At 40.6% G+C, this 27,312-nt stretch overlaps 1 protein-coding gene across 2 annotated transcripts in view; it reads left to right on the top strand.

Moving 5' to 3' along the window:
- ARSJ (arylsulfatase family member J) overlaps positions 1-27,312 on the top strand; it is a 52,672-nt gene that overhangs the window by 13,601 nt on the left and 11,759 nt on the right. Inside the window, exon 2 of one of the 2 annotated variants that reach the window (XM_043545404.1) lies at positions 26,667-26,743. The exons of the other annotated variant lie outside the window; for it this stretch is intronic. Within the exon in view, the coding sequence (XP_043401339.1) occupies positions 26,703-26,743 (41 nt within the window). The 5' untranslated portion in view covers positions 26,667-26,702. The remainder of the gene's footprint in view (positions 1-26,666; positions 26,744-27,312) is intronic. 2 annotated transcript variants of the gene reach the window in all.

Below are 27,312 nucleotides of genomic sequence, written 5' to 3'. Positions count from 1 at the left end.
TGCATTCCTGAAAATTTTCTGCTGCACTCCTTACTTGATGCAATTATGCATTAGTGTTTGTGTTTTTTCTGTCTTCTTTTATTCTATTTTCATTATGGTGTTATAATAATCCAGAATTCATATGTAGTGGAAAACTAACCTTTCCTTCTGTGTGTAGTGTACATAGAGAAAAGTTTTCCTTGAGCTTTTTTTATTTTATTTTAATTTATATCTCCTGCTTTGCCCTATTTTTGTTACTGTAAGTAAGAGACTTCTGGTAAGAATAAAGAGAATTAGTCTTTCTGATGTAATGAAGAATGATTTGACCAAGACTTCTCAGCCATCAGTATTAAATATGTGTATGCTGTAATGCTACAAACAGTGAGATTTTACTGTAATGATTAAGATCATGTGTAATACTGTTTGTCACTGTTTCGGCCCAATTTGAGTCTTGACTCTCTTTGAGGCTTCACTTTATATCCTTTGGCAGTAATTGGCCCCACTGAAACTGCATATGGCAACTCTTAAGATTCTGTTTTGACTCTAATTCTCTTTTGTTTCTGTGTTGCCATCCGGTACAGTTGTCATGTGTCATGAATTAGGCTTCCATTGTAAGAAGAATTATGCTTGAATTTTTTTATCCCTTCTGTCAGATCCTGATATTTTACTGTCTGGTTGAAATGTTGTTTTGGAGGGCCCTGTCTGAATCTAGCCTAAGTTGAATTGCTGTAGATTGGCACAAGACAGTGGTAGTGAGGCGTGATTCCTTAGCTTAGGTATAAATGGGTCAAATCTTTTGGTAGCTGATTCTGTTAGGAATATTTGGGGTCACTTTGGATTCCAAGCTTTCTGTGTTAAAGCATGTTTCTGCCACAGAAAAGCTTGGCTTGTGTCCATCAGGAAAACAGCCAAAGTAATGTGTTTTCTGTGACTAATCCCAAAACTCTTCTTATCCATGTTGCTATTACAAGCCAACAGGATTTCTTCAGTGCTCTTTTTGATGGTTTGCCTGCTGTTGCTATTAAATGTAACCTTGAAGAGCACCACAATTTGACAGCCTGTATTCTTGCTGACAGTGTTACATTCTCTCAGTTGGCACAGTATTTGTTAGTGAGTTGAGTTAAAAATTTTGTTTTCACACATACAGCCTTTCCTGTGCTGTTCACTCTGAAAAATAGGTATGTGAAAATGGCACTTGCTTACTCAACAAACATTTCCTGAATGTGATCTAGTCATCTCTATTCACTTCTGTGACAAAAAATCTGTTTTGCTATTGTTATCCCAACATAGATAAAAGAGAGTGAATTGGATTCCATTCCTCCTTCTTTGCTAACACGATTAATAAAATGTCAAATGCTCTGAAGACAATGCAGTTGCATCGGTATCACTGAGGACATAACTTGGCCTGCTGAATCGTTATTGCTGGTGGTGATATACAAGAAGGAAAGAACGTGGTTTTACTATGATAGCCCAAGGCGAATTTCAGGGTTAGCAGCTGGGTTATATACAGAGTGTGTTGTAGTGGTTAGAGCACAGTATTGGGACCTGGGCACCTTCATTCTTCTGTTGACTTGCTGTGTGGTCTTGAGTTGATCACCTAACCTGCCTGAGTTTTACTTTACCCATCTGTAAAGTAAGTGTAATGATACTTACCATACAGGAGCATTGCAAAGATAAATTAAGTGCTGCAGTAGTCATCTATTTTAGGGAATTATGGTGGTAAAGCTCCCAATCACTGCTTTGAAAATATACTGCATAAAATGTTTAAAACATTCTAGCAAATATGTATTAGAAATTGGGGGTGGGAGAGTTAACCTCCTTATTATTTTCTCTTTGCAACTACAAGTCAAATATCAAAGAACAGGAAAGAGAAACTAACTTATAAAGGGAAGCTGCCTTTATCCTAAGAGTCCTTGGCACCCAGAAAGAATTCAGGAGCTTCTAAAATGAAGGTATCTGTCACACTGTATCTGTAATGTAAGAGATGGTTCTCCTATTGAGCTCATCTTCTCTTCAAACCAGTCTATGCTTCATTGATTTACTACAAGTTCTGGAATCAGTTCTTGTGTTGCTTCCAGCTTGTATTTGCTATATAGTGAACAGGGCCGGCTCTAGGTTTTTTGCCGCCCCAAGCTCCGAGAGCGCAACTGCCCAAGCAAAAAAAAAAAGGGGGGGGGGCGGAATGCTGCCCCAGGAATTGTGCTGCCCCAAGCACGTGCTTGCTTTACTGGTGCCTAGATCCAGTCCTGATAGTGAAATCTATTACACCTTGGTTTGCAACCTGATATGAGAGGTGTTTTTAGGAAGGCAGATGTTTTATTCACATCTACAGTATCCTGCTGCAGAATGTTCTAAACAATGACCAGGTTTGTTGGACTTGGCTTGTATAGCCAATGTTCCATTAGCAGGGTGGAGCTTGTCATTTTATGGAAAGGAACTATTTAAACATCAAACTACTCAGCTTGGCTCTTTTTCTGTTGTTGTCTCTGTATCTCTGTTCTTGTTGCTCAGCAAAGTGAACCATTAAGAAAGGAGAGTGAATGGGGGCATGTGGCTTTATGTATTTTACCTTTAAGATATATTCCATATGAAATATAAACCTCTCTGTAATGAACCCAATTGCCTTTCTTTCTTACTGCTCAGGCATTTATTATATTTTAAGCTTTGGATCAAGCTGTGGGTAAAATATTTTCCTATGTAGTTCTTTGTATTGGTAACTCTTTTAAGCTTCATTTCTTAAGCAAAATGTTTTCAGAATAAAGGCCTCAGGGGATGGGGAAGATTGTTTTTTGGTTTACAGTTGGTTAGTTCCCCCCCCCCAAGTCTATGTGGTTCTTGTTTTGCAAACAGAGTAACAAGTAACCCATCCTCTTAGCTTGTGGCATCATAGCCTGCAGAAAACGGATGGCATAGATGCATTCTGACATAACACGCTTCAAATGCAATCGTTCTTTTGAATTAATAGTATGCATAGATAGTTTGACGGTACTGATAGTGGGTGTTTTAAATATCAGTGTCGTCTTTAGATGTTAGAAGCAACTCTATGGTTCAGAGTAAACTTTGTTCATTTCCCAACACAAACAAAAATACCCTCATTTACTTAGGGCCAGTTTGTGATTCACTTTAATGTGGCCATACAGCAGAGTTTGGGGCGTGGGGGGGTGGATTAGACCTCACCCCCCTTTGAGGCTGCATGAAGGATCCCTGGATCTTGGGTCCAGACATAGAGTGGAGAATGGGTTGCATGCCTGACACTGTTCTTGCTTCCATCCCTATCCTCTCAAGCAAGTGGGAGGAGAAGTGATAGAGAGGGGCACAGAGTGACCAAAACCATAGCTGGACCCTCTCTCTTCCCCCCCTCCCCCCTTCAATTCCTATCTTAAGCGCTCCAGCCAGCGGAGCTGGGTGGGCACAAAGTAAGGAAGGTAGGTTGAGTGAAGCTGCAGTAACTTATTTCCTCCAACAAGCAGGGCAGGATTTTGACTCTGACTCATTGTTTATTCCTGGGGCTTCTCTTGGGACAAGGACTCATTCTGTCCCTTAGCGATAAGGCTGTTCAAATGTATTTCCTCACAAAAATGCAAATGCTAAACAGCAAGAAACTCATGAATCACTTGCAACCACTGCTAATTTCCATATACTAGCCCATTATTGTTCAACCACATTAACACACCAGTACTCTGGTACTCTCAGTTTTAATTCATCCGTGCTATCTGTCTCATCATATCAAACCACATCACATCAAACCAAGCCATAAGCAATGTATAGGTGCTGGCCCTTTGCACAGAAATGAATTTCATCCTTAATGAGCACAGAACAACTTCAGGGACCACTATCTCAAAAGAAGGAGGGGGCTTCCATGGAGCAACATCCTGAAAAAACTCATAAAAGATCTTTTTGAAGCTGGCAGTTCTTCTTGCAAGCAGCTATCTATGGAGATTTAAAAGATAAGAGTTTTTGTCAAATGTCTATTGGGGTCTCATTAGATTTCCAGAGATTAGGGATCAGACTTAACCCAGGAGTTTCCTCTGCTCCAGTGGTTCTCAAACTTTCGTACTGGTGACCCCTTTCACACAGCAAGCCTCTGAGTGTGACCCCCTTTCTAAATTAAAAACACTTTTTTTATATTGAACATTATTATAAATGCTGGAAGTGAAGCAGGGTTTGGGAGTGGAGACTGACAGCTCGCGACCCCCATGTAATAACCTTGTGACCCCCCCCCCAGAGGGGTCACGACCTCTAATTTGAGAACCCCTGCTCTACTTTAAGTTGTCACTGTGTTTATTAGCAATGTGACCTTTGTCTTCATTTGGACTGTGTCCCTCAAAATGGCATCATCACCTGTCATCAGGAAGAAAAGCATTTGACTTAAGGAGTAAGTAGCAGACCCCACTTTAAATGGTGCATGGTGGGTTCCCCTACTCACTCTTTCAAAGAGTACATTTTTTACCTCCTATCTCATAATAAGTTAAGTCTTTTGCAGAAATGAAAACACCAATGTTATGTCATGATAGACTCTTGAAAAGGAATTCTTCAACCTCTTCCACTGCGTCCACCTCATTCAAAGAGGCCAAGAACTACCATTCAGGCAGGAATTCCCATTTCTGGATCACAGCGTTTTGTCTTTATTTCTCGTAGGGTCAGGGGTGAAAGTAATATAAAAGACTTACCGCTATGGGGGGCCAGCTCTGGGCCCTCAGAAGGGGTGGGGCCTCGGGCAGAAGGGGCGGGGCTGTGGGTCAGCTTTCACCAGCCAGCCCTTCCATGCTGCCTGGCCCATGCCGCCTGGGGTTCTGGTGGTGATTTAAAGGGCCCGGGCCTCAAGCCGCTGTGGTGGTCAGGAGCCCCAGGCCCTTTTAAATCGCCGGGCCCCGGGACAGCTGCCCCTTTAGCCCTCCTCTGTCGGTGGCCCGAGGGGGAGGGGCAAAAGGGGCAGCAACATTAAAGCACTGCCGTGGCAGCTCTTTAACATCAACTGTGTATGGGCCGGTACCGGAGGCCACTTCTTACTGGTACGCCGTACTGGCCTACTTTCACCTCTGCCTAGGGTGTTCTTTTATGTTAATTCAAAATATCCAGCTATTGGGCCAAAGTCAGCCACTCGGTAATTTCACTGAAATCATTGGTGTTACTCTAGATTTATGTTGGTGTAACAGGGTAGAATTCTTAACATTATTATTCAAACTCACTTATATAGTACTGTAAGGGCATGGCTACACTGGAAACTTCAAAGCGCTGTTGCGGGAATGCTTCCACGGTAGCACTTTAAAGTGCGAGTGTGGTCGCACACGAGCACTGGGAGAGAGCTCTCCCAGCGCTCCTGGTAATCCACCTCCACTCCTTCCTAGGCAGTCATTTCCCATTATGTATGTGTGCAACTGATTGTTCCTAAGCGGAGTACTTTGCATTTGTCCTTATTGAATTTCATCCTATTTACTTCAGACCAGTTCTCCAGTTTGTCCAGATTGTTTTGAATTTTAATTCTATCCTCCAAAGCTCTTGCTACCCCTCCCAGCTTGGGATCATCTGCAAACTTTGTAAGTGTACTCTCTATGCCATTACCTAAATCACTGATGATGATATTGAACAGAACTGACTGGACCTAGAAATGATCCCTGCAAGACCCTACTTTGGAAGGTCATGCCCTTCCAGCTTGACCTTGAACCATTGTTATGGAATGCTTTTAACAACAAAGGGCCCAAGCCTGCAAAACCATTGGTATGTCCCTGGAACTAGTTGTATGAGTAAGTAGTAATCATCTGAGGAAGGGTTTGCAGGCTTAGGTCTATAACCACTAGTATATTAAGTTCTACATTCACCAAGCAAAGCAGGAGTTTAAAAAAATGTGGCCTAGTTGGCCTTCCTCCTGAATATATTTACTTTACATCCTTGACGTACATTTCTTGACCTTGATTTTGTATGTGTAACTTCTACACTTCCTCCAATCACCTGCGGCTTTTACAAGAGTAAATACTGGAGCATGGAATAATTTTGCATCGATACTTTTCTTCTAAGAACTTCACTGTCTGTCTGGATGAAGTATTCGATTCAAAAAGTGCAAACACAGAACTATACAGGTGCAGCAGCTCTGTGAAGGGCTGACTCTATTCAGATGACATACTCATCTGCTGGACTGGGAACCACCCCTTCCCCCACGTACACACACACACATACCATCACCACCACTGCCCTTCATTAGGTATAAACAGATGTGGAGGATTTGATTTTTCACTGTATCTGAGCTCTGCTTCAATGCGGTGGAGAGTGAAGGCTTCCACAGAGCTGTCACAGTGCCCTGATTCTCAGTTGCCCAGGACAGCTTTAGCTTATGCTGCTGGAGAATCAAGTATAATAGAGCCTCCTTCCACCACCCCTTGCCTCTCTCCTCTTCTCTGCGGTCACGATGCCCTCTCCCCTTTCTCTCTTCTGCTGGAGGTGAAGGTTCTGGCACAAGAGGCAGCAGAGCTGATGCAGGAGGCAGGGGACCCGCCTCTGCCAGCTATGTACTGGTGGAGATTCCACCTATATGGGGACTGCTTCAGGTTAAATCTCAGGATGCTTTAAGTTCACAATGAGCCGTATAGGTGGTGCATCATGAACTTGGCAGAGCAGAGAATCTGATCCAGAGAGAATTACCTGCCTTTTTTTTTTTTTTTTTTAATAAAGGTATCAAGTATCTGGCATGTATGACACAATCCTAATTATGATGTCTCTGCAAATGATGATGATCACAACATCTGTATTTCTCTTTCTGCTTCTGAATCGGCACCACCTCAAGGAAGTTATTATTTCAGAAAGGGAGGAAAAAATAGGTCATGACTTACTTTCCAAAGATGGGAGGTAATGCAAGGGAATTCGAAGCAAGAGGGGCAAGATTGAGACTTTACATCTCACCATTTGCAAAGAAGGGCATGTGGATGCACTGGCCCAGTAACAAGGGAGGGCATGTGAGTTGGTGCCTTCCTCCATTAGGGAAGTAATGTGATACTAACCCTTTCTATAGTAAACAGCTTTCCCGCCTGCATGTTGGTGAATCCAGCCAAGATTCCACTCTACTCCCTAACCTCCAACGTGGAGGAGAAGTAGCAGCCTCTCAGAGCTCTCTCCTCACCTACAGAATAGTGATGCAGCTAAACTGCACAGTTGGAGGGCTGATGCATACTCCCCTTACTCCATTTTGCATCATCGAAAGGAAAGTCACAAACTGGGACCTGAGTAAGGAAGATTCTGAAGTCATTTTCAGGGGGATATTGACAAGAAAGTATATTATTTGTGACTATTTAATAGAAGTTTTCAGAATAGCATTTTAAATTGTGGAAGACAAGGATGGTGAGGTAATATCTTTTATTGGACCAACTTCTGTTGGATAGAGATACAAGCTTAGGAGTCACACACCGAGCTCTTAAGATCTGGGAAAGGAACTCCCAGCTTCACAGCAATGTGCAAGGTGGAACAGATTGTTTAGTATAGGTAGTTAGCACATATTATAAGGGACCATTTAAGGTAGAGTGGCCCATTAACACCTGTGCAGGCACAGGACAAAAAAGAGCGGGTTATAGATTACAGGTTGTTCCAGTTCATGATTTTGGTGTCCAGCAGAGTAATGAATTTAAGCTCTTAGGCTCCTCTTTTGAAAGTTTCAGAGTAGCAACCGTGTTAGTCTGTATTCACAAAAAGAAAAGGAGTACTTGTGGCACCTTAGAGACTAACAAATTTATTTGAGCATAAGCTTTCGTGAGCTTCTGATGAAGTGAGCTGTAGCTCACGAAAGCTTATGCTCAAATAAATGTTAGTCTCTAAGGTGCCACAAGTACTCCTTTTCTTTTGAAAGTGTTGCACTGATTTCCTTTGAGGAGGAGGACTGATAGGTCAGATATAGAGTGATTGCTTTTTGAAAAGTGTTCACCCACAGGTGATTGAGGTATTGTGTAAATCATGGCTCCTTTGGTGTTAAAGTAGATCTCACTAATAATATTTGAGTCTTTTATGGCACCTTCTCAAACATGCCACAGAGCTTTATAAACATCAATAGACTAAAACTTACAACACTGTGGGGAAAAAAGTAAGTATGTAGTCTCCCCAGTCCCAGATAGGGTAACTATGGCACAGAGAAACTTGCCCTGGGCCACACAGAAGGTCTGGCAGATCCAGGAACAGAACTCACATTATTGCTTTAACTGCCAGACCATCCTGACATGGAAAACTGCGGTGTGCAGACATAGCTTTGTTTCCTGTAGCCTCCAGAAAATAAACTAATTGCAGGTAACACCAGGCTATCAAACACTGTTTACAAAAGCAGCTGGAAGATGTCTCCATAATTGGAAAGAGTTCTGAAGTGGGAGTTATTGAGTCAGAAGAAGTGGAATTTTGAAAGCACATTCCTCAGGGAGTGAGTGGAAGCAGGCATTTCATCTGGTGACAGGATGAGGTACTGTATGAGATACCATATATATTTTTGTCTTTTATAAAGAATAGAGCACTCTTTAGGTACTTTCTCTTGTTCAGAAAACTGATTTAAAAGGCTTCTTTTCAGAGCTGTTTCAGGAAGCTCTGTGGTAGACACCCATTTGTGATCCTCTGCTTTCAAACCAGGTTATGTTTTGTTCTTATTTACTTTTGCTGTCTCATTAACATTCTTTGGAAATTACAAATACAGTGAGTGCAACTTTGGGGAGAGCTTAACAGTATCTGTCTTTTTTCATTCCAAGGGATCATAGCCTAGAAGTATTAGAAAGATATTCTGTTATGCTGATATTCAGTTAGAAGAGCACGAAATGCAGGAAAAACATATTTTTCATTTTGTTGGCTGCAAGAATTTTGTGATGTTAGTGTTGTCAGAATGCCAAAATATCTATATTCAGAGACTGCATAAATGTACCCTGCTGGAGCTCCCCAAGTTGTCATCAACTTTCCTGTCCCTAAAAATAAGTTACTGTGACTGTCTGAAAAGTGCTTTTAGCACATTGAGCAGGTATGGCCTTGGGGGAAAAGCACCACCACATCTATCCATTATGTAGTGCCTATCTTTAAAAAAGGGAAGAAGGAAGATCCGGGGAACTACAGGCGAGTCAGCCTCACCTCAGTCCCTGGAAAAATCATGGAGCAGGTCCTCAAGGAATTCAGAATGATAATGCACCAGAACACAAAAACAGAGAGAGAGAAATAGGCTGCTCCCTAAGGCAGACGCATGATGCACCCCCATCTTGCTTTAAACTGGCTCTGCTCCTATGCTTTGCTACACTGGCCTTCCCCAGGCTCTTACAGTGGTACCTTGCAATTCCAACACGGTCTTCAAGATACCACATTTACCTCGATTCAGAGTCCCTCTGTATCAGGCACAGGGAGGCTGTGTCTATTATTTCACCCCATAAGCTCTTCAAATACAGATGATGTGTAAGTTTACAAGGAGATTTGAATAGTTTTGAGCAGTTTTGAGCGAGAGGGGTATAAAGAAGTGTTGGAAACAAGTCAACACATCCAATTGGAGGCATGTTTAATCATTTTGACCAGTTGTTTCATACTTTGTTGAAGAATGCTACTCGGGTTCAGGTCATACCAGTGTTGCTGGGTTAGGGATGTTATAACGGCATCTGGTTGTAACTTCTAGATGTGCCTCTTCGATAAAGAAGGGATGATGATGATGATAGGTGGGGGGAAGATGGGAAAAGAGAGCTTTTTAGAACCAGAGAAGAGCAGAGCATTCTGTGAAGTTTAGTCAATACAGATCTAATTTACCCGTGCAGTGCTCAGAGACTATGGTGATGAACTTTATCGAACACTCTGAGATACACACTGCTGTTTTTGCACAACATCCATAGGACTTCATCACTTTAAAAAGAAATGAAGAGTGGGAAGTGAGAAGTAGGGGAGGAATCAAACAGCCTCAAAACCACTGTTGTGACCTAAAGCTCCAGTCTGCATGAGATCTGCATGAACAGATCCACATACCCAGATGCTTTTCACTGCAGAATCAGGTTCTAATGATCGAGGTTCTCACCCCATGTAACAGGGTGGACTATTGCTCCTGTCTTCTTGCCTTGCAGAAACTGCATGGACTCCACTGGTTGTGCATTCACAGTGCTATTTATTTGAGTTCCCTCCACCTATACCACTAAAGTCCCTGTGCAACCGTCTGTTTAAAATATCCTCTGTGCTTTCGGACCTCCTCAGGACCAGAGAGGAGCAGAGGTCCTGAGGAGGTCCTTTAACCTTCTAGGCTGATGGGCTAATTGACTCTTTATGTCATCCAGCCTGGCAACCTGATTATCTAATTATCTCAATCATCTTTCTCTGGGGAAACTAATTGGTGTATGAGTGTTCAGAGTGCAGGCTCACCTGTTCACTCCTGTGCTCTGTTACACACCCTTTTTTACTGTCTCATTAAGGGGAGATGACCCAAAGCATCTGAGAGGAAAATCTTTCTAGGTTGCTCTAGCTGTTCTCAGTTCTAAGCCTTTCATGAAACATACACAAACACGACATATACAGTGCATCTACAGCTGTTTTTTATGCAAACCATATATTAACACCAGCAAGAGGAGAGTTTATTGTGCTGCAAGTTGAGGCATCAGAGTTGGCTTGGTTTTCTTTTGGTTTTTTTTTGTGTGTGGGGCGGGGGGGGAAGAAGGATTACTGTTTGTTGACAATAAAGGATAATGAGTCTGCAATAGCACATGGAGTATAACTGCAAGAAGACAACTGAAATTCATTTAATGGATCAGGGAAATATAGTTCAAAGACTTTTAATTCACAAACAGTTATGTACTGCTATAAAAAGAGGGGGGGAACTATGTGACTATGCTGTGTGACTTAGCACAGAACTAAGGAGTCAGCATGAAATGTTTTCACTTGCAAAACGCACAACCAAATCCAGCTTATGTATTTCAAGAAGAAATATGTCAGATCACAGCTTTCTTTTTTTAATTGTCTCAGGATGTACTATATTTCTCAATATAATAATTTAGTGTTCCACTTTCTTGTTACTCCTAGGCTTCTTCCTTCTTCCCAAACCACAAAGACTGCAAGTGCTGAAAGTTAGTGTGGCACCTGGTATTCTCTGCGTTTGGTATATTAGATGGGTCAAGTTTTTGATATTGCAATCTGCAGCTACAGAACATTTCCATTCTCTGAGAGTGATTAAAATTCATTAGGACTCTAGACAGTAATTTTTTTTTTTTTTTTAAAAAGTACCTTCAAGGGATCATGAGATGGTGAAGTAATTATTTCTCCCATCATGCAGCATTATCCCTCTTAAGTCAATTTTTTGAGAATTCCTTCTCATCTTGCATGGAACCTGTAGAGTGCATAAAAGCATATACAAATACTCTTCTTATTTAACAAGGCCAAATACGGATGAGTTGTCATAGGGGTAAGGTGAACTATTCCCCATCAAAATTTATCTGGAAGAAGTCAATAAAAGCAATGTATAAATTCAGTTAGGCCCTGATCTAATGCTCATTGAAGCCAGTGGTAGATGGATCAGGCCCTTATTGCATTTCCTCACTGGAGTGTCCTTCTGACTCTATCTTAAGCCCAAGAGTTCCTGTGGGTTTTTTTCCTTCTTTCTCCCAACCCCTTTCCCATAAGCTTTGTTTTGCAGCAACCATCCTTGCAGTCAGAGCTAAATGCAATTTCCTTAAGAGATTAACAATGCTGTTGCTGTATTGGCCAGGTGGGTTGCTTGCTTCAGACTGGTACAAGAGTCTTCATTCTCCCAGAGTCTGAGAGCAGAGTTTTCATGACATTTCTCATTCCTTGCTAGTCAGAAGCTTGAGTTAGTCTCAAATATCTTTTGTGGTATCTCAGTGTGCTGCTGCTAGACTTTTGGGCCAACCCCATTTTGGCTTATAATATGCTTGTTCAAGCACATTTAAAAAAAAAATATTTAAGCAAATAAAAGCTCTGAATGCTGTGCTGAAAATTGTAGGACTCCACTCCTTGAAAAGTTGAACCTTTAAATATTTAGGAATCCGGTATGCATGCATTAAGAGTATGTTAATAATCTAATTGTATTATATACTGAGTTTTGTAATGATGATCAAATGAGACAGCCATGAAAACCCAGTTCAGTTAGACAACCAAACTCACAAAGGGCAGGGACAGATTCCAAGACGCCTCAGTGACATGAGACTGTGAAAACGTACTCATTTTACAGTATATGCCCACTTCTGGTGAGAAACATGGTTAATTGATTCTTGAGCAAATACATGTCTCCTGTTGTCAGCTACTATTTGAATACGTGACAAAGATCACTACTTAGCTCACGCTGTATATACTGAGTGTATATACTGAGTATATCAACATAGCTAGTTCGGGGTGAGGGGTGGTTGATTAATGCAGAACTATAGGACACTATCTCTATAAGTCTGTGAACATAAGCACGTAAAAATGTCCCTAATAGATCAGACCAATGTTACATCGAGTGCATTATCCTGTCTTCTGACAGTGGGTAATGCCAGGTGCTTCAAAAGGAGTGAAAGAACAGGGCAATTATCAAGTGATCCATCCCCTGGCAATGAGTTCCAAAGGCGGACTGTGCATTGTGTGAAGAAGTATGGCTGTTTTAAACCTGCTACCTATTGATTTAATTGGGTGACCCCTGTTTCTTGTGGTGTGCAAAGGGACAAATAACATTTCCTTATTCACTTGCTCCATACTGTTCCTGATTTTATAGACTTCTATCTTATCCTCCCCCAACTTCATCATCTCATTTCTAAGATGAATCTAAGGGAGTAGTATGATTGCTTAGAGCTACAATATGAAACTGGAGAAAAGCTTGTTGAGTCTTTGGGTTAAGTTTAGAGGTGAGAGCAACAAGGGTGATGTCGTGGTGGGCATCTGCTGTAGACCACCAGACCAGGAGGATGAGGTACACAAGGCTTTCTTCGGACAACTAACAGAAGTTTCCAGATCACAGGCCGTGGTTCTCATGGGTGACTTCAATCACCCTGACATCTTCTGGGAGAGCAATACAGCAGTGCACAGACAATCCAGGAAGTTTTTGGAGAGTACTGGGGACAACTTCCTCCTGCAAGTGCTGGAGGAACCAACTTGGGGCTATGCTCCTCTTGACCTGCTGTTCCCGAACAGGGAAGAATTAGTAGGGGAAGTAGTAGTGGGTGGCAACCTGGGGAGCAGTGACCATGATATGGTTGAGTTCAGGATCCTGACAAAAGGAAGAAAGGAGAGCAGCAGAATACGGACCCTGGACTTCAGAAAAGTAGACTTTGACTCCCTCAGGGAACTGATGGGCAGAATCCCATGGGAAACTAATATGAGGGGGAAAGGAGTCCAGGAGAGCTGGCTGTATTTTAAAGAAGCCTTATTGAGGGTGCAGGAACAAACCATCCCGATGTACAGAAAGAATAGCAAATATGGCAGGCAAACAGCTTGGCTTAACAGAGAAATCTTCGGTGAGCTTAAACACAGAAAGGAAGCTTACAAGAAGTAGAAACTTGGACAGATGACTAGGGAGGAGTATAAAAATATTGCTCAAGAGTTCAGGAGTGTATTCAGGAAGGCCAAAGTGCAAATGGAGTTGCAGCTAGGGGGGGATGTGAAGGGTAACAAGAAGGGTTTCTACAGGTATGTTAGCAACAAGAAGGCGGTCAGGAAAAGTGTGGGACCCTTACTGAATCGGGCAGGCAACTTAGTGACAGATGATGTGGAAAAAGCTGAAGTACTCAATGCTTTTTTTTTTTTGCCTCAGTCTTCACAGACAAGGTTAGCTCCCAGACTGCTGCACTGGGCAGCACAGTATGGGGAAGAGGTGAGCAGCCTTCAGTAGTGAAAGAACAGATTAAGGACTATTTAGAAAAGTTGGACATGCACAAGTCCATGGTCTAATGTATTAGAGGGTGCTGAGGGAATTGGCTGATGTGATTGCAGAGCCATTGTCCATTATCTTTGAAAACTCATGCTGATCAGGGGAGGTCCTGGATGATTGGAAAAAGGCAAATATTGTGCCCATATTTAAAAAAGGGAAGAAGGAGAATCCAGGGAACTACAGACTGGTCAGCCTCACTTCAGTCCCTGGAAAAATTATGGAGCAGGTCCTCAAGGAATCCATTTTGAAGCACTTGGAGAAGAGGAAGATTATCAGGAACAGTCAACATGGATTCACCAAGGGCAAGTCATGCCTGACCAACCTAATTGCCTTCTATGATGAGATAACTGGCTCTGCGGATATGAGGAAAGCTGTGGACATGATATATCTTGACTTTAGCAAAGCTTTTGATATGGTCTCCTACAGTATTCTTGCCAGCAAGTTAAAAAAGTATGGATTGGATGAATGCACTATAAGATGGGTAGAAAGCTGGCTAGATCATCGGGCTCAGCGTGTAGTTTTCCAATATGCATTACTTTTCATTACTTTGGGCAACAAAATGGCAGATGAAATTCAATGCTGATAAATGCAATCACCCAATTTTGTGAGATCCCTTTATAACTCTTCACAATTTGCTTTGGACTTAACTATCTTGAGTAATTTTCTATCATCTGAAAATTTTGCCACCTCACTTTTTATTCTTTTTTCCAGATCATGTGTGAAGATGTTGAACAGCACTGGTGCCAATACACATCCCTGCTATTTACCTCTCTCCATTGTGAATACTGACCATTTATGTCTACCCCTTGTTTCCTGTCTTTTAACCAGTTACTGATCCATGAGAGAATCTTCCCTCTTATCCCATGATTGCTTAGTTTGCTTAAGAGCCTTTGGTGAGGGACCTTGTCAAAGGCTTTCTGAAAGTCCAAGTACAATATATCCATTGGATCACCTTTGTCCACATCTTTGTTGACCCCCCTCAAAAAATTCTAATAGATTGGTGAGGTATGATTTCCCATTACAAAAGCGGTGTAGCCTCTTCCCCAACAAATCATCTTTATCTGTTTGTCTGATAATTCAGTTCTGTACTATAATTTCAACCAATTTACCTGGTATTGCAGTTATGCTTATCAACCCTTAATTGCCAGGATCACCTCTGGAACGTGGGTTTTGGTTTTTTTTGTTTGTTTGTCACATTAGCTGTCCTCCAGTCATCTGGTATAGAAGCTGATTTAAGTGATTGGTTACATACCTCAGTTAGTAGTTCTGCAGTTTCATATTTGAGTTCCTTCAGAACTCTTGGATGAATACCATCTGGTCCTGGGGACTTTACTGTTTATCCATTTGTTCCAAACTGGGGCAGATTTGCAAATGCATGAAAGGTATTTAGGCTCCTAGTGAAAGTCCGTTGTGCCTTTGTGAATCTCCCCCGTGTTGTATAGAAGGCTGCCTGTTCGTATACAAATTTGCAGTGTTGCTGTAGCTATGTTGGGCCCAGGATATGAGACAGAAGGTAGGTGAGGTAATATCTTTTATTGGACCAACTTCTCTTGGTGGACAATACAAGCTTTCAAGCTTCACAGAGCTCTTCCTCAGGTGTGGGGAAGGTGTCACGGACTTACAGGTCATGCCCACTCTTGGCCCCGTACTGTCCGTGGGGGAGAACCCCCTCCAGTGTGACAGCCCTTCTAGGGGGTCCACTCTCTCTTGGGGGTTAAGCCCCTCCACCTCCTGGAGCCGCATCGCTCTAAACCTTTAGCACTCCTGTCTCTCACCGTGGGGCCCCTCAGGGAGTCCACTCGTTCTGGATCCCCGGGGCCTCCACTCCCAGAGGGAATAATGCAGTCCTGTTCTCTAGACTGGAGCGACTCTCAGCCAGTGTAAAGCAGAAGGGTTTATTGAGCATCTGAACACAGCATAGGAGACTCTCAGGGCCCTCAGGCCTGGCCTCCCTCAGCACAGTACATCTAAGTCTCCCCGGTTCTATCTCCAGTCCAGCGACCCTGCACTTTCCAGCTGGGCATCCAATATCACCTGTCCCCAAGCCCTGTCTCTGTTCTTTATCTCCTGTCCAGGTAAACAGTGTTGCCTGGGCTTCCTCTCCTCTCAGCCATCCTTTGTTCCCCACTGGCTGGAACCAGCTGGTCAGGTCAGCAGGGTCCTCTGTCCGCAGCCCATTGTCCTCCCAGCTGTGGTGTCCGAACTGGGCCTCCTAGTCACCAGTCGCTGGGGTATCCATTCTCCCGGCCTTTGGCCAGGGTCCCAAGTTCCATCTCTGGTCCTCTATAACAACAAACTCCCTCTCCCATCACCTTGTTAAACCAGGAACACCCAGGGAAACCTCTGCTAGTTGAAAAAAAAAATGCATGTTTCTTCATTTTCCTCTGCAAAAAAAACTGATTTTCTGAAAGAAACTGCAGCTGTAGCATGTTAAACTCCATGGGATTGAGAGGTTAAAAGCTAAGATATAGGTTGGTTTCTTTCTCTCTCATGTGTAAATGTTTGGGACAACAATTTTGCTGCCCCCCCCCCATATATAATATGAAATGTTTGTTTCCATCTCTGTTGTGTTTTTTTTAACTCAGAAAATACAAATTAAATTACATCACAACATATTCAGACTTTTCACATGGATATATGCATTAAATCCAAATCCAAAATTATGTGACTATCACTCTATAAAATATTACAGCTTCATCCTTTTTACTCACAATATTAATCCTTGGGGATTATATGGGACAATATTTAGATATGTGACTTGCTTGACATTTCTGGGTTTTGTATTTTCTACCTTCTGTTTGTGAAACTTTAAATGCATCGTTTATTGCTTTTTGGGTTGCTGTATAGTGTCAAATCACTCAATCATAGAATATCAGGGTTGGAAGGGACCTCAGGAGGTCATCTAGTCCAACCCCCTGCTCAAAGCAGGGCCAATCCCCAATTTTTACCCCAGATCCATAAATGGCCCCCTCGAGGATTGAACTCACAACCCTGGGTTTAGTAGGGCAATGCTCAAACCACTGAGCTATCCCTCCCCCTCTCTGTTACCCAAGGAGATATAGTAATTTTTTAGCGTTTTAAAACAAGTCTTTTTTAATTGAAAATTTCAATGATTAGTTAAACTGAGATGAAAGAAACTTTAATCTGAAAAAATAATACAGATGGCTAATTGAGCCAGCATGAACATAGAGTACAAATATTAGAACATGGTAAGGATTTCTTAACAATCATTAAAATTTTATGAGAAATAAGTCTAATAGGCAGTCCTCATCAACTTATAAAAATAATGATTATTTTATTCACTACATAAAAAAATAAAAATATTGAAGTACGAGGCTGCTGTGAAATATGTTTTTCACAGTAATTACTGATGGATAAAAAATTATATTTTGCACTTGCGGTCCTGGATTCTTTTATCCAAGGATCTTAAGAGGTTTCACAAACATTAATTGAGCTTCACAACACCCCCGTGACATAGCTATTATTATCCCGGTGATACAGGGGGGCCGGAGGAGGGAATTAAGGAACTGAGGTTACAGGCCTGGTGTTCAGAACTGCAACTGAAGTTAGTGGGAACTGCCAGTGCTCAGAAAGTCAGGCTGAATGTGATGTGACCAAGGTGACAAACAAAGTCTGTGGCAGAGCTGGGAATGGAAACCAGGATGCCCATTTTGCTCCAACCACTGGAAAACTGCTGTTCCTAATAATGGAGATAGGAAAACCTCTCATCCTGATTTTTAACCTGAATTGTAGAACTCCAACTAGCTCTCAAATAAATTGTTACAATATTCAAGTAAACAGAGGGCAAGCCACCTGGCTAACAGGTTTCTTGCTCTTTCTTTTTAAATTGTAGCTGTTTTATCTTAAACTACAGAACAGGTTGTGGTTGGGCCAGGACAGGGAGGATGGCATAGAGGGAACAATGTTTACACCCCTGTATAGGAACCATAGTGTGGATGAGGAGCAAGGGCAGACCTGCCACTTGCCTCCCCATTCTTCTGCTTCCCGCTCCTTACATAGGCAAGGTACAGAGGAGAATGCATACTGAATTCCTGTTGCAGAGTGTGTTACCCTGAGAACCCAGAAGTTATACTCGCAGGGCCCCTCCACATGCACGCATCTTAATTTGACTTTATAGTAAGGGCTGACAAAAAAAAGACTCTGAAGGGACAGATTTTTAAAGGTATTTAGGTGCCTGAAGATACAGATGGAAACCTAGTGTGATTTTTAAAAGTACCTCACTCCCATTTAAATCAATATGAGTGAAGCACCTGAGCACTTTTGAAAATCCCACTAGGTGCCTGTTTGTATCTTTAGACAGCTAAGTACCTTTAAAAATCTGCTCCTAGGCTCTTACTGTGTTCGGAATGCAGAGGTGCATCATCAGTTCAGCGAAAGCACTTCAGCATATGCTTAAATCCATCCCTCTTCAAGACTGCACTTCAGCACGTGCTTATCTTCAACAGGTTTAAGCACATGCTAAAGTGCTGTCCAGACTAGAAATGCTTTCGAATCAGAGCCTTATGTTCTTATAATTAAACCTGCATTTTACTAGAACACTGAATGTGGGTCCTTTTTTATGTATTTATTTATTTAAAGCTCCCAGCTTCTGTTATTACCTGAGGATCTCTGCGTTCATTTAAAAAAATAGTTTCTAGCCCTCATAGTTGAAGAGGAAAGCTTGAAAACATGATTCTTTCACGTTCCACCACCAGATGGCAAAGAAAAGTAATCCCCATTGCCTTAAAAATCATCAGATTTTTAAAAATAATCTCATGATATTTTAGGGAGTGACGTATGATAGTTTAACATTGGAGGTTAGCAATATTGTGTTTGGAACTTGGTACTACATACAGGTTTTTTTAGTGAACACATGTCCATGTATTATGATAAATTTTCTGTACCATATACACAACCAATAAATAGTGAACATTTTATGAGGAGACATACCCCAACAGAGTGGATTTGATTTAAATGACTAGTCAGGATTGATTTCTACATAAAAGTGCATTCTTGTTGGTTGTTATAACCTTAATGCATATTCTTCACAACTCAGAGATAGATTAGGTTTCATTTTTAGAAGGTACACACTATACGTTTTTAAAGTGATTTATTTTGAAAACTTTTCAGATTAGTTTTACAGCTATATCAGAAAATGAATGATTGTTTGATTATTTCATTTACCAAAGGTAATTGAAGCAGATATTTATGAAGTCACTGGGAGGTGAACTATCTCCAGTTCAACAGGTTAATCATTAATAGTTGGAGGATTTTCTTGCCATGCTGTATTAGGAGGAGAACATCACCAGACAGACATTTAAATTGTTTTATTTAACTAAAAAAGCAACGTTATATATTCTGGATTTTTTTCTTCAACAGCAAACATATAATATTTTAACAAAACAAGCATATGAATTTTTGAATTTAGTTAAACATTCAAGTTTTTTAAAATCAGGTTTGTTTTTGTAAAATTGTTTTTAACTAAAATAGTTAAATGAAATATTTAAAAAAAAGTATACAATACAAAAATTATATATAAAACAACTATGTCAGGCAGGTCAACATGAGAAACTTAAAATATTGGCTTCTGCAGCTAACTCAGTCATCTTCACTTGTTCATAATCTGGAAAAGAAAAACAAGCTTTCCTTCTTTTTCAGGTCCCAAACGATTTCTCAATTTGGAATGAATTAGTCCAAAGGAAGAAAATATTATTTCTACACCGGCAGAAGAAGCTACTGCTGTAAAAAGTGAGATTATCACTTCAACAGTCTCTGAATCCAAGTGCTTCAGGGACTTCCATCAGTTCACTGGTGTGACTTTCTTTAAAACATCATCAACAAACATATATTTCTTGAATGGTCAGCCTTAGCTCTGAAGTTTATTATAGTTGGCATTATGGAGGGATGATTGCTGGATGTCCATGTCAGATCCATCTCCTCCTCTTCAGCAGTTAAGGTTTGACCCTGGTACTGAGTATTGAGAATATTTGCAAGAAAATGAGCTGGAGATCGTGCTTGTCCCATTCGTTTTTTTAATGCTTGTAATTTAACTCTGTCATTGCATATTTCTCTTTTTAAGATCTATCTCAGTTCCTTCCAGATTCAACAGCGTCAGCAACAAAACAGCTATTTCCCTGCATTTTGTCCAAGGCTACAGAAATAGGCTTCAGGGTACCCACCATGTCTTCAACATTTCTCTGAAGCCCAATGTTGAGAACTTTGGCTGTGACAGTGCCGTCTATTTTTTCACAATTTTGTTCACAAACTGTCATCAGATTAGGCCAGTTCTTGATATCGTGCTCAAAACAGTCCACTGCTGAGTTCCAGCGCACGTCTTGTGGGAGGGTTAGCTTGGTTCCTCCACTTTTTTTTCAGAGCAGCTGCTGCAAAGTGGTTGTTAGGGAAGTATTTTGCAATTTCAGCAACATTAGCCTTTTCTTTCTGGAACGCTGAAGGCTTTGGCTAGGAGGTGCATCAAATGAGCACTGCAACCGTATGTTACTAGCTTGGGACTCTCTTCTAAATAATTTCTTCTCATCTTGGATACATTTGCAGCATTGTCTGTGACCAAGCTGCGTACTAGACATTTGCATTTTTTTTCAGTTTGTTGTAGCTTTTACTTCTACTTCTTGTAAGTATTCTGCTGTGTGTGCATTTCCTGATATATCAATTGTTTCTGTAAGGAAGACATTCCATTCTTCTGTTGTCAAACAAGCACATACAACAGGATCATTGTGGACATTGCTCCACCCATCAAGGCTCAGGTTAACAATTTCACCCTCTAGACCTTTTGCACACTGCTCAATTTCTCTTTTGTACACTTTATCCAGCAATTTGCCTGCGACATCTGCTCTGTTGGGTGGACTGTATCCTGGTCTTAATGACTGAACCATCTTAATGAAGCATGGGTTCTCAATCATGCAGAAAGGAGAGTTTGTTGCATAAACAAACGGGGCAATTTTTTCATCAATTACCTCTTTTTGTAATCTGCTGCTTCTTTTCACAAACTTATGTATGGTTGTTTCTGGATGATGCAGATTCTTTTTTCTTTTTGCTACAGGTGAGATATACTATGGCTATGTGACACACATGATGTGACTGAAACACTATCATTGGCAGATAACTCTGAAACTATAGAAAACGATCGTGATCTTGAAGGTGGATAGTCTTCAGAATCCTGTATGTTGAGGATGCATTCCCCTAAACAAAATAAGTCAATGCAGTTATTTAATTATTATTACCATACTGCTCATTTAGCATTACTCCTTGCATTCACTGACACTCAGTACTACTGTCAAGGTTCCTTCCCCACTCTGAACTCTAGGGTACAGAAGTGGGGACCTGCATGAAAAACCCCCTAAGCTTATTTTTACCAGCTTAGGTTAAAACTTCCCCAAGGTACAAACTATTTTACCTTTTGCCCTTGGACTTTATTGCTGCCACCACCAAGCGTCTAACAAATATATAACAGGAAAAGAGCCCGCTTGGAAACGTCTTTCCCCCCAAAATCCTCCCAAACCCTACACCCCCTTTCCTGGGGAAGGCTTGATAAAAATCCTCACCAATTTGCATAGGTGAACACAGACCCAACCCCTTGGATCTTAAGAACAATGAAAAAGCAATCAAGTTCTTAAAAGAAGAATTTTAACTGAAGAAAAAGTAAAAGAATCACCTCTGTAAAATCAGGATGGTAAATACCTTACAGGGTAATCCGATTCAAAACATAGAGAATCCCTCTAGGCAAAACCTTAAGTTACAAAAAGACACAAAACCAGGAATATACATTCTATTCAGCACAACTTATTTTATCAGCCACGTAAACAAAACAGAATCTAATGCATATCTAGCTAGATTATTTACTAAGTTCTAAGACTCCATTCCTTTTCTGTTCCTGGCAAAAGCATCACACAGACCGAGAGAACCTTTGTTTCCACCCCCCTCCAGCTTTGAAAGTATCTTGTCTCCTCATTAGTCATTTTGGTCAGGTGCCAGTGAGGTTATCTTAGCTTCTTAACCCTTTACAGGTGAAAGGGTTTTTCCTCTGGCCAGGAGGGATTTAAAGATGTTTACCCTTCCCTTTATATTTATGACAACTACTTTAAAGGTGAAATTGTAAAAGGAAGATCTGCCTATTTCAGCTATTTATTTTTTATCACAACTGCATCTAAAATGATAGTACCACAGAGTAACAACTATATTTTTTGATCAAACATGAAAATTCAAGAATAGTCCAGAAGGAAGACAGGCAGTCCTTAAGAAAGAAGTATGAAATAAAAAAGTTTACCAACCTGAAGATCCTGTATGTTCAGAAATATTCCTTTCATCATCTTCAATGCAGCTGAGAAGGAACACTTCTCATGATATTGTTTCGTTGAGGCAACCAGGCCTTGCATTTCTTTGTTGCACTGTTTGCATTTTGCATGCATGCCTGTCTTACCCACAGGTAGAGGAACTTCATTAAAATATTCCCAAACTGGGTCTCTTTTACGGCCTGCTGCCATTATAGGTTTTCCCTTCTAGGGAGAGAATGGTATGGTAGATCTCAAATCAATGAAGGCTACACTCAGAAAGACTTCTGGAATATGTTGCTCAAACAGTTTCACTTTTGTTTCTACTGCCTGTCCCTCCCTTCTCACATTTATCTCCAGACTTCTCCTCATCCAGATCTATTCTGCCCCCAACAATCTTCTATTCACTGAACTTTTTGAAACTTTGCACTTTTAGAGAGAGGTAAGGGATTGACTCTGTGTACACAAATTTCCACATGGACAATAGGGTTGAGGTCTGTTATTTCTCACCTCTATATATTTATTTATTTATTTATTTATTTTAAAACATTTTTGCTGTTAACAAACGTTATCTTTTGAGACACAAATCCACAGTTTGAGAACTGCCAAACTAAGCATCTCTGATGGTATCTTCTAGACTGAGCACTGAGTCCCATTGGGTAGATAGAAAGATTAATCTAAATAATCTATATAGAAGCCCCTAGAGCCCCATAAGATTGGGTCCCTAATCCATGAACTACTGGAACTCATTTACAAAACTTTTCTTAAACATTATATGAATATATTGTGTCATTCTATAGAATTAGAATTTATAATCCCTATTCCATGATATCTTTGAGCTATAATGTATCTTAAATAAAACTATCTTTAGATAGGTTTTTTCCTCAAAAAGCATTTGATCAAAAACTGATTTAAATTAAAAAAAAATCTATATTTTTTTTTTAATTTTTAAAAATCATTGATTTTTATCCACCCTGTACCCCAATAAGATTGTCATGGATGTAATAGCACTGTTTGGTTTTGGTACGAACCAAAATGGAGCATGAACAAGTATCCTTCTGAGTCTCTGAGATGTGGAAAGAGAAAATCAGAAATATGAGACTTGGTCCAAAGACCAGTGAATGGGAGTCTTTCCTTTGACTTTGACGGGTTTTGAATCAGGCCCATAAATTAGGGTTACAATATTTCAGGTTCCCAAAAAGAGGACATTGCTGGAGGGGAGCTGGAGGACATATTTTGGGGGTGTGGGAGGCGTGTGTGTGTGTGTGTACTCTGAGGAGGTAGTAGGGGTGCGGGAGGGGGTGTACTGTGAGGGGTATTTGGGAGGTACTGGAGGGGTGTATGTGTGTACTGGGAGGAGCACCTGAGGGGTGTTTGGATGGAGTACCTGTGACCTCACTCTCGAGGTGGGGGTAGTCAGCACCTTCCTGCGGGCCTCTCCCCTTCCCCAGGGCAGGGAGCCAGGGCCTGGGTGGGCGGGATCCAGCAGTTGTGTCTGCAGGGAAGGGACCGATTAGCTGCAGGGAAGGGACTAACTGGGGCACAGAAACAGCTCTTTCTGACCTGCAATGTCTGCTCTGCAAAAATCCCTCCTATTTGCCTCTTATTTGAGAAATCTGCCCGGACAGGGGGCAGAGGATCAAAAAAGAGGTCACGTCTGGGAAAATCTGGGCGTATGGTAACCCTACCATAAATCCCATCTACTTCTTGAACATTACTGTTGCACTGATGTTTTCTTTCCTGAGTAATGCATTCCCTTACTTTGATGTGCAGCAGTCTATATTTTCAAAAGGGCATCTGACTTGTCATCAGCTATCAGAGCACGTAAAGTTTTAATATCACTCAACTACACAAATGCTTTTAGGTAGAGAAAAATATCCACAGAACACAGCCATATAATACAATTAAGTGAAACAAAAAAACAGCATATAGCATTAATTCATATTTGTATTCAGTGCATTGAAAATTTACCACCAAGACCTAGGTAACTGATTCCAGTCTCATTTATGCCTGTGTAACTCCACTACCTACTGTACGGTTATTTTTGATGTATTTTGGTATGGGATCAAAATCAGCCTTTTAACTCCCTAACTAAGTACAGTTTAATAAAAATATTAAAAATAGTTATTGTATGTCTTATGTATATGTTTAATATTAGACATAATCTTCAGACAGTCACTTGATTGAAAGTCTTTTTTTACAAAATGTATAATTATAAAATGATTTACATTTAAGTCTGTCAAATTATTATAGGCCTAGGCAAAAATACTGTAGAACCAAATCTTGTTGTTGTTACTCAGATTTAGATTGTACCCTCCACCTGAATTCTAGCACATCTCTCCAGAGTAGGGGAGACAACTCTGAAACACCGGTATCCTGTGGAAGTCTCTCCAGTGGCGTTCCATGTGGATATGGCTTTGTGTTGTCATCCCACTACTCTTGAGAACAAAGTAATGGGATTTTTAATTACTATACTGTGAACGGACCTCAGTTTTCCTACTATCAAAAGTTTAAAAAAAAAATTTACTAAGTATTAGCGTCCTGAGGGTTCTTTCATTGGTTCCCTCTACTAATTCAGTCTCTGGGTCAGGTAATGCCACTGCCTGAAGCAAGGCATACAAAGGGGGAAAGGATCATCAGATCCTGAATTAGAAAATGTGGTTCTAAAATCTGTCTTTAGGTACAGGTGTCTTTTTTTTGTTTCGTACTCGGACCTAATCTGAGCTAAAGACTCATTGGCATCAGTGACTAAGGGTTGAATAGGAACTTGTTTCCCTTCGTGCCTTTGACAATCTTTAGACTGGAAACTGATCAGGACAGGGACTGTCTCTTACTAGCTGAATGTGTCTATGTACCAAAGCCACATTACCTCTCTCAATCCCAGCATGTGGATTTTTTAAAAAATAAAGAATATTGGTCCCACAGCATTCATGGGTCGGGGGAGAGGACAGTTTGCCTCCATGTTTTCATTACTCTGAATAAATTTTAAAAAAATCTTACAATAAATAAAACATTGTGCTTTGAATGATGACATTCTGTGAATTTGATTTTCCTTTTCATGCCATTTAACACTCCATGTAACATTTGATGTGTTAATTGAGAATTGTCAAATGACTAACAGTAGTGAAGTATACACTGCTACCCACTCATTTCTTTGTTTGAGATACAAAGGCACACCCACCTGCATAGACATCAGATCAGATGATGGTAATAAGGGTGTTTAAATTCCATGTTGAACCTGTTCCATGAATAAATAAAGAACTTTAGTTTCCCCTGCTTTCAATCAGGCACTTTTCACCAGGGTGAAGACTTGAATTAAAGAAAAAAATTAACACTTTGCTCTTTGTTTTGGCTTTTATTGAAGCCTATGCCCAGCAACATTAGTCATTTTCTTAAGCAAAAATGTGTAAGAAAATAATTGCAAATGAAATAGCTGATGGGTTAAATGACAGGCCAAAATGGTCAAAGATGTATCCACCCAAAGGAGTGGACATCCTCAGAGAGGGAGTTCCATAGATCAGTTCTGAATGGCTTAAATGCGAGGAACAGCAAGGATCAGATGGTCTATTTCAGTCGCCTAAGAGGAGCGAGCAAACCGTTCTAAGAAAGAAGAAATACAGTTTGTTTCAGAAACAATCCAGGTTATCTCTGATGGTCATGGTGCCCGGTACAGCCACCAACAGTCCTTGAATCAGATGCATGCAGAAGAGGATCTGTAGTTAGCAATATGTGACAGGATTTGTTACTGTTTAATTTTATTATTTTTCATTTAGTACATAAAAGCAGGAAAATCATATTTTGCAGATTCCATGCAATGTTTAACAAATCAGTATCACACCACCAATTCATATGATGTTGCATTCATTTGGAGGAGCAAAAAGCATTTTAAAATATTAACATTTGTGTTAACGTTAATAACCTTCAGCTCTTGGCTCTGCTGTGAAGAAGGAAAGTAGTATCGTCCCCATATAACAAATGAGAAATATTAAGTGCTAATAGACTAGGACTGACATTTTTCAGAGGGGCCTAAGAGCATTAGGTGCTCAGCTCCAGTGGTCATGCTTCAGGTTGTGGAGGAAGTCTCTGGCAGAAACAGGAATAAAACCTGGATATCCAGTCTCCCAGTCCTGTATTTCAACTCAAGATTATCCTTCCTGCCTCTCATATATTGACACCTCTGTTGACAATATACAACAGCACACCAAAGTATGTGTGTTGTTTAAAAGTCAAAATTCCTTTTGGTTTCATCCGGTTAAAACTATTGTTAAAACTATTAGGGCTGTAGCTTTTCTTGGAAACAGAATTCAGTTCTGTCAGAAGCTCTGGGATTGCATGAACCAATTTCTGGCATGCATCCATCCCAGAGCACCTATTGTAACAGCACAATAAAAAGTCATCTTTCTTTATTATACTTCCAAGAATGCAGTGATTGATTAAAATTAAAAAGAAGGGGGGTGATTGGTGGACATTGCAATCTATGTGGTGAATGGTTTTTATTTTGTGCTTAATGCTCTCACATTTTCTTTCCAGCTTTGAATTAAAGATTTATTACATTGTTAATTTATTATTTTCAGGCCAGTAGTATTAATCAGCCCATTTTCTGTGTTTAAATGCTGTGCAATATTTTTGGGGGAAGTTGTCATTTTAACAGGTCTGTATTAAAATGTATATATTTTACATTCTGTCACAAGAATGCTATTGTATAATACACTTAATGATTAGGCAGAACAGTGGGAATAATAAAGATTAGATGGCATAGAAATGACAAGTGTCCATGGGTATTCCTACACAAAGCAATTCTGAACTAGGAAAGGGCTACCATTATATTAACTTATGGCCTGATTCTGCCACCATTACTCTGACTGAGTAGTATTTTATTCCTAAAGTAGCCCCATTGGAATCGGGGTCTATTCAAGGGGTAAGCTATAACTTTATGTAACTAAGGATGGCAAAATCTGTCCCTCATTTTCTGTAATTCCTACCTTTGCAAGGCAGTCCTAGGCACCTGTATATACAGGTAATAGGTATCTATAAATATCAAAAAGAGGCTGCATCATCCTCACTTGATTAACATATTCCCATGTCATTCTCGTAAGTGTCACATTTATGTAGTTGTTGCATGGATGATGAAAAATGGTGACTGGTAGGCTTTGCAGAATTTGGACATAGATATAAGTATATATTTTATATACCTTTCCACTAATCACTTCCAAATAGCCC

This window comes from Chelonia mydas, chromosome 4 (genome assembly GCF_015237465.2).
Source record: "Chelonia mydas isolate rCheMyd1 chromosome 4, rCheMyd1.pri.v2, whole genome shotgun sequence".
Taxonomy (NCBI): Eukaryota; Metazoa; Chordata; order Testudines; family Cheloniidae; genus Chelonia; species Chelonia mydas.
Note: the sequence above shows the minus strand (reverse complement) of the source record. Positions and strands in the feature narration are given on the sequence as shown.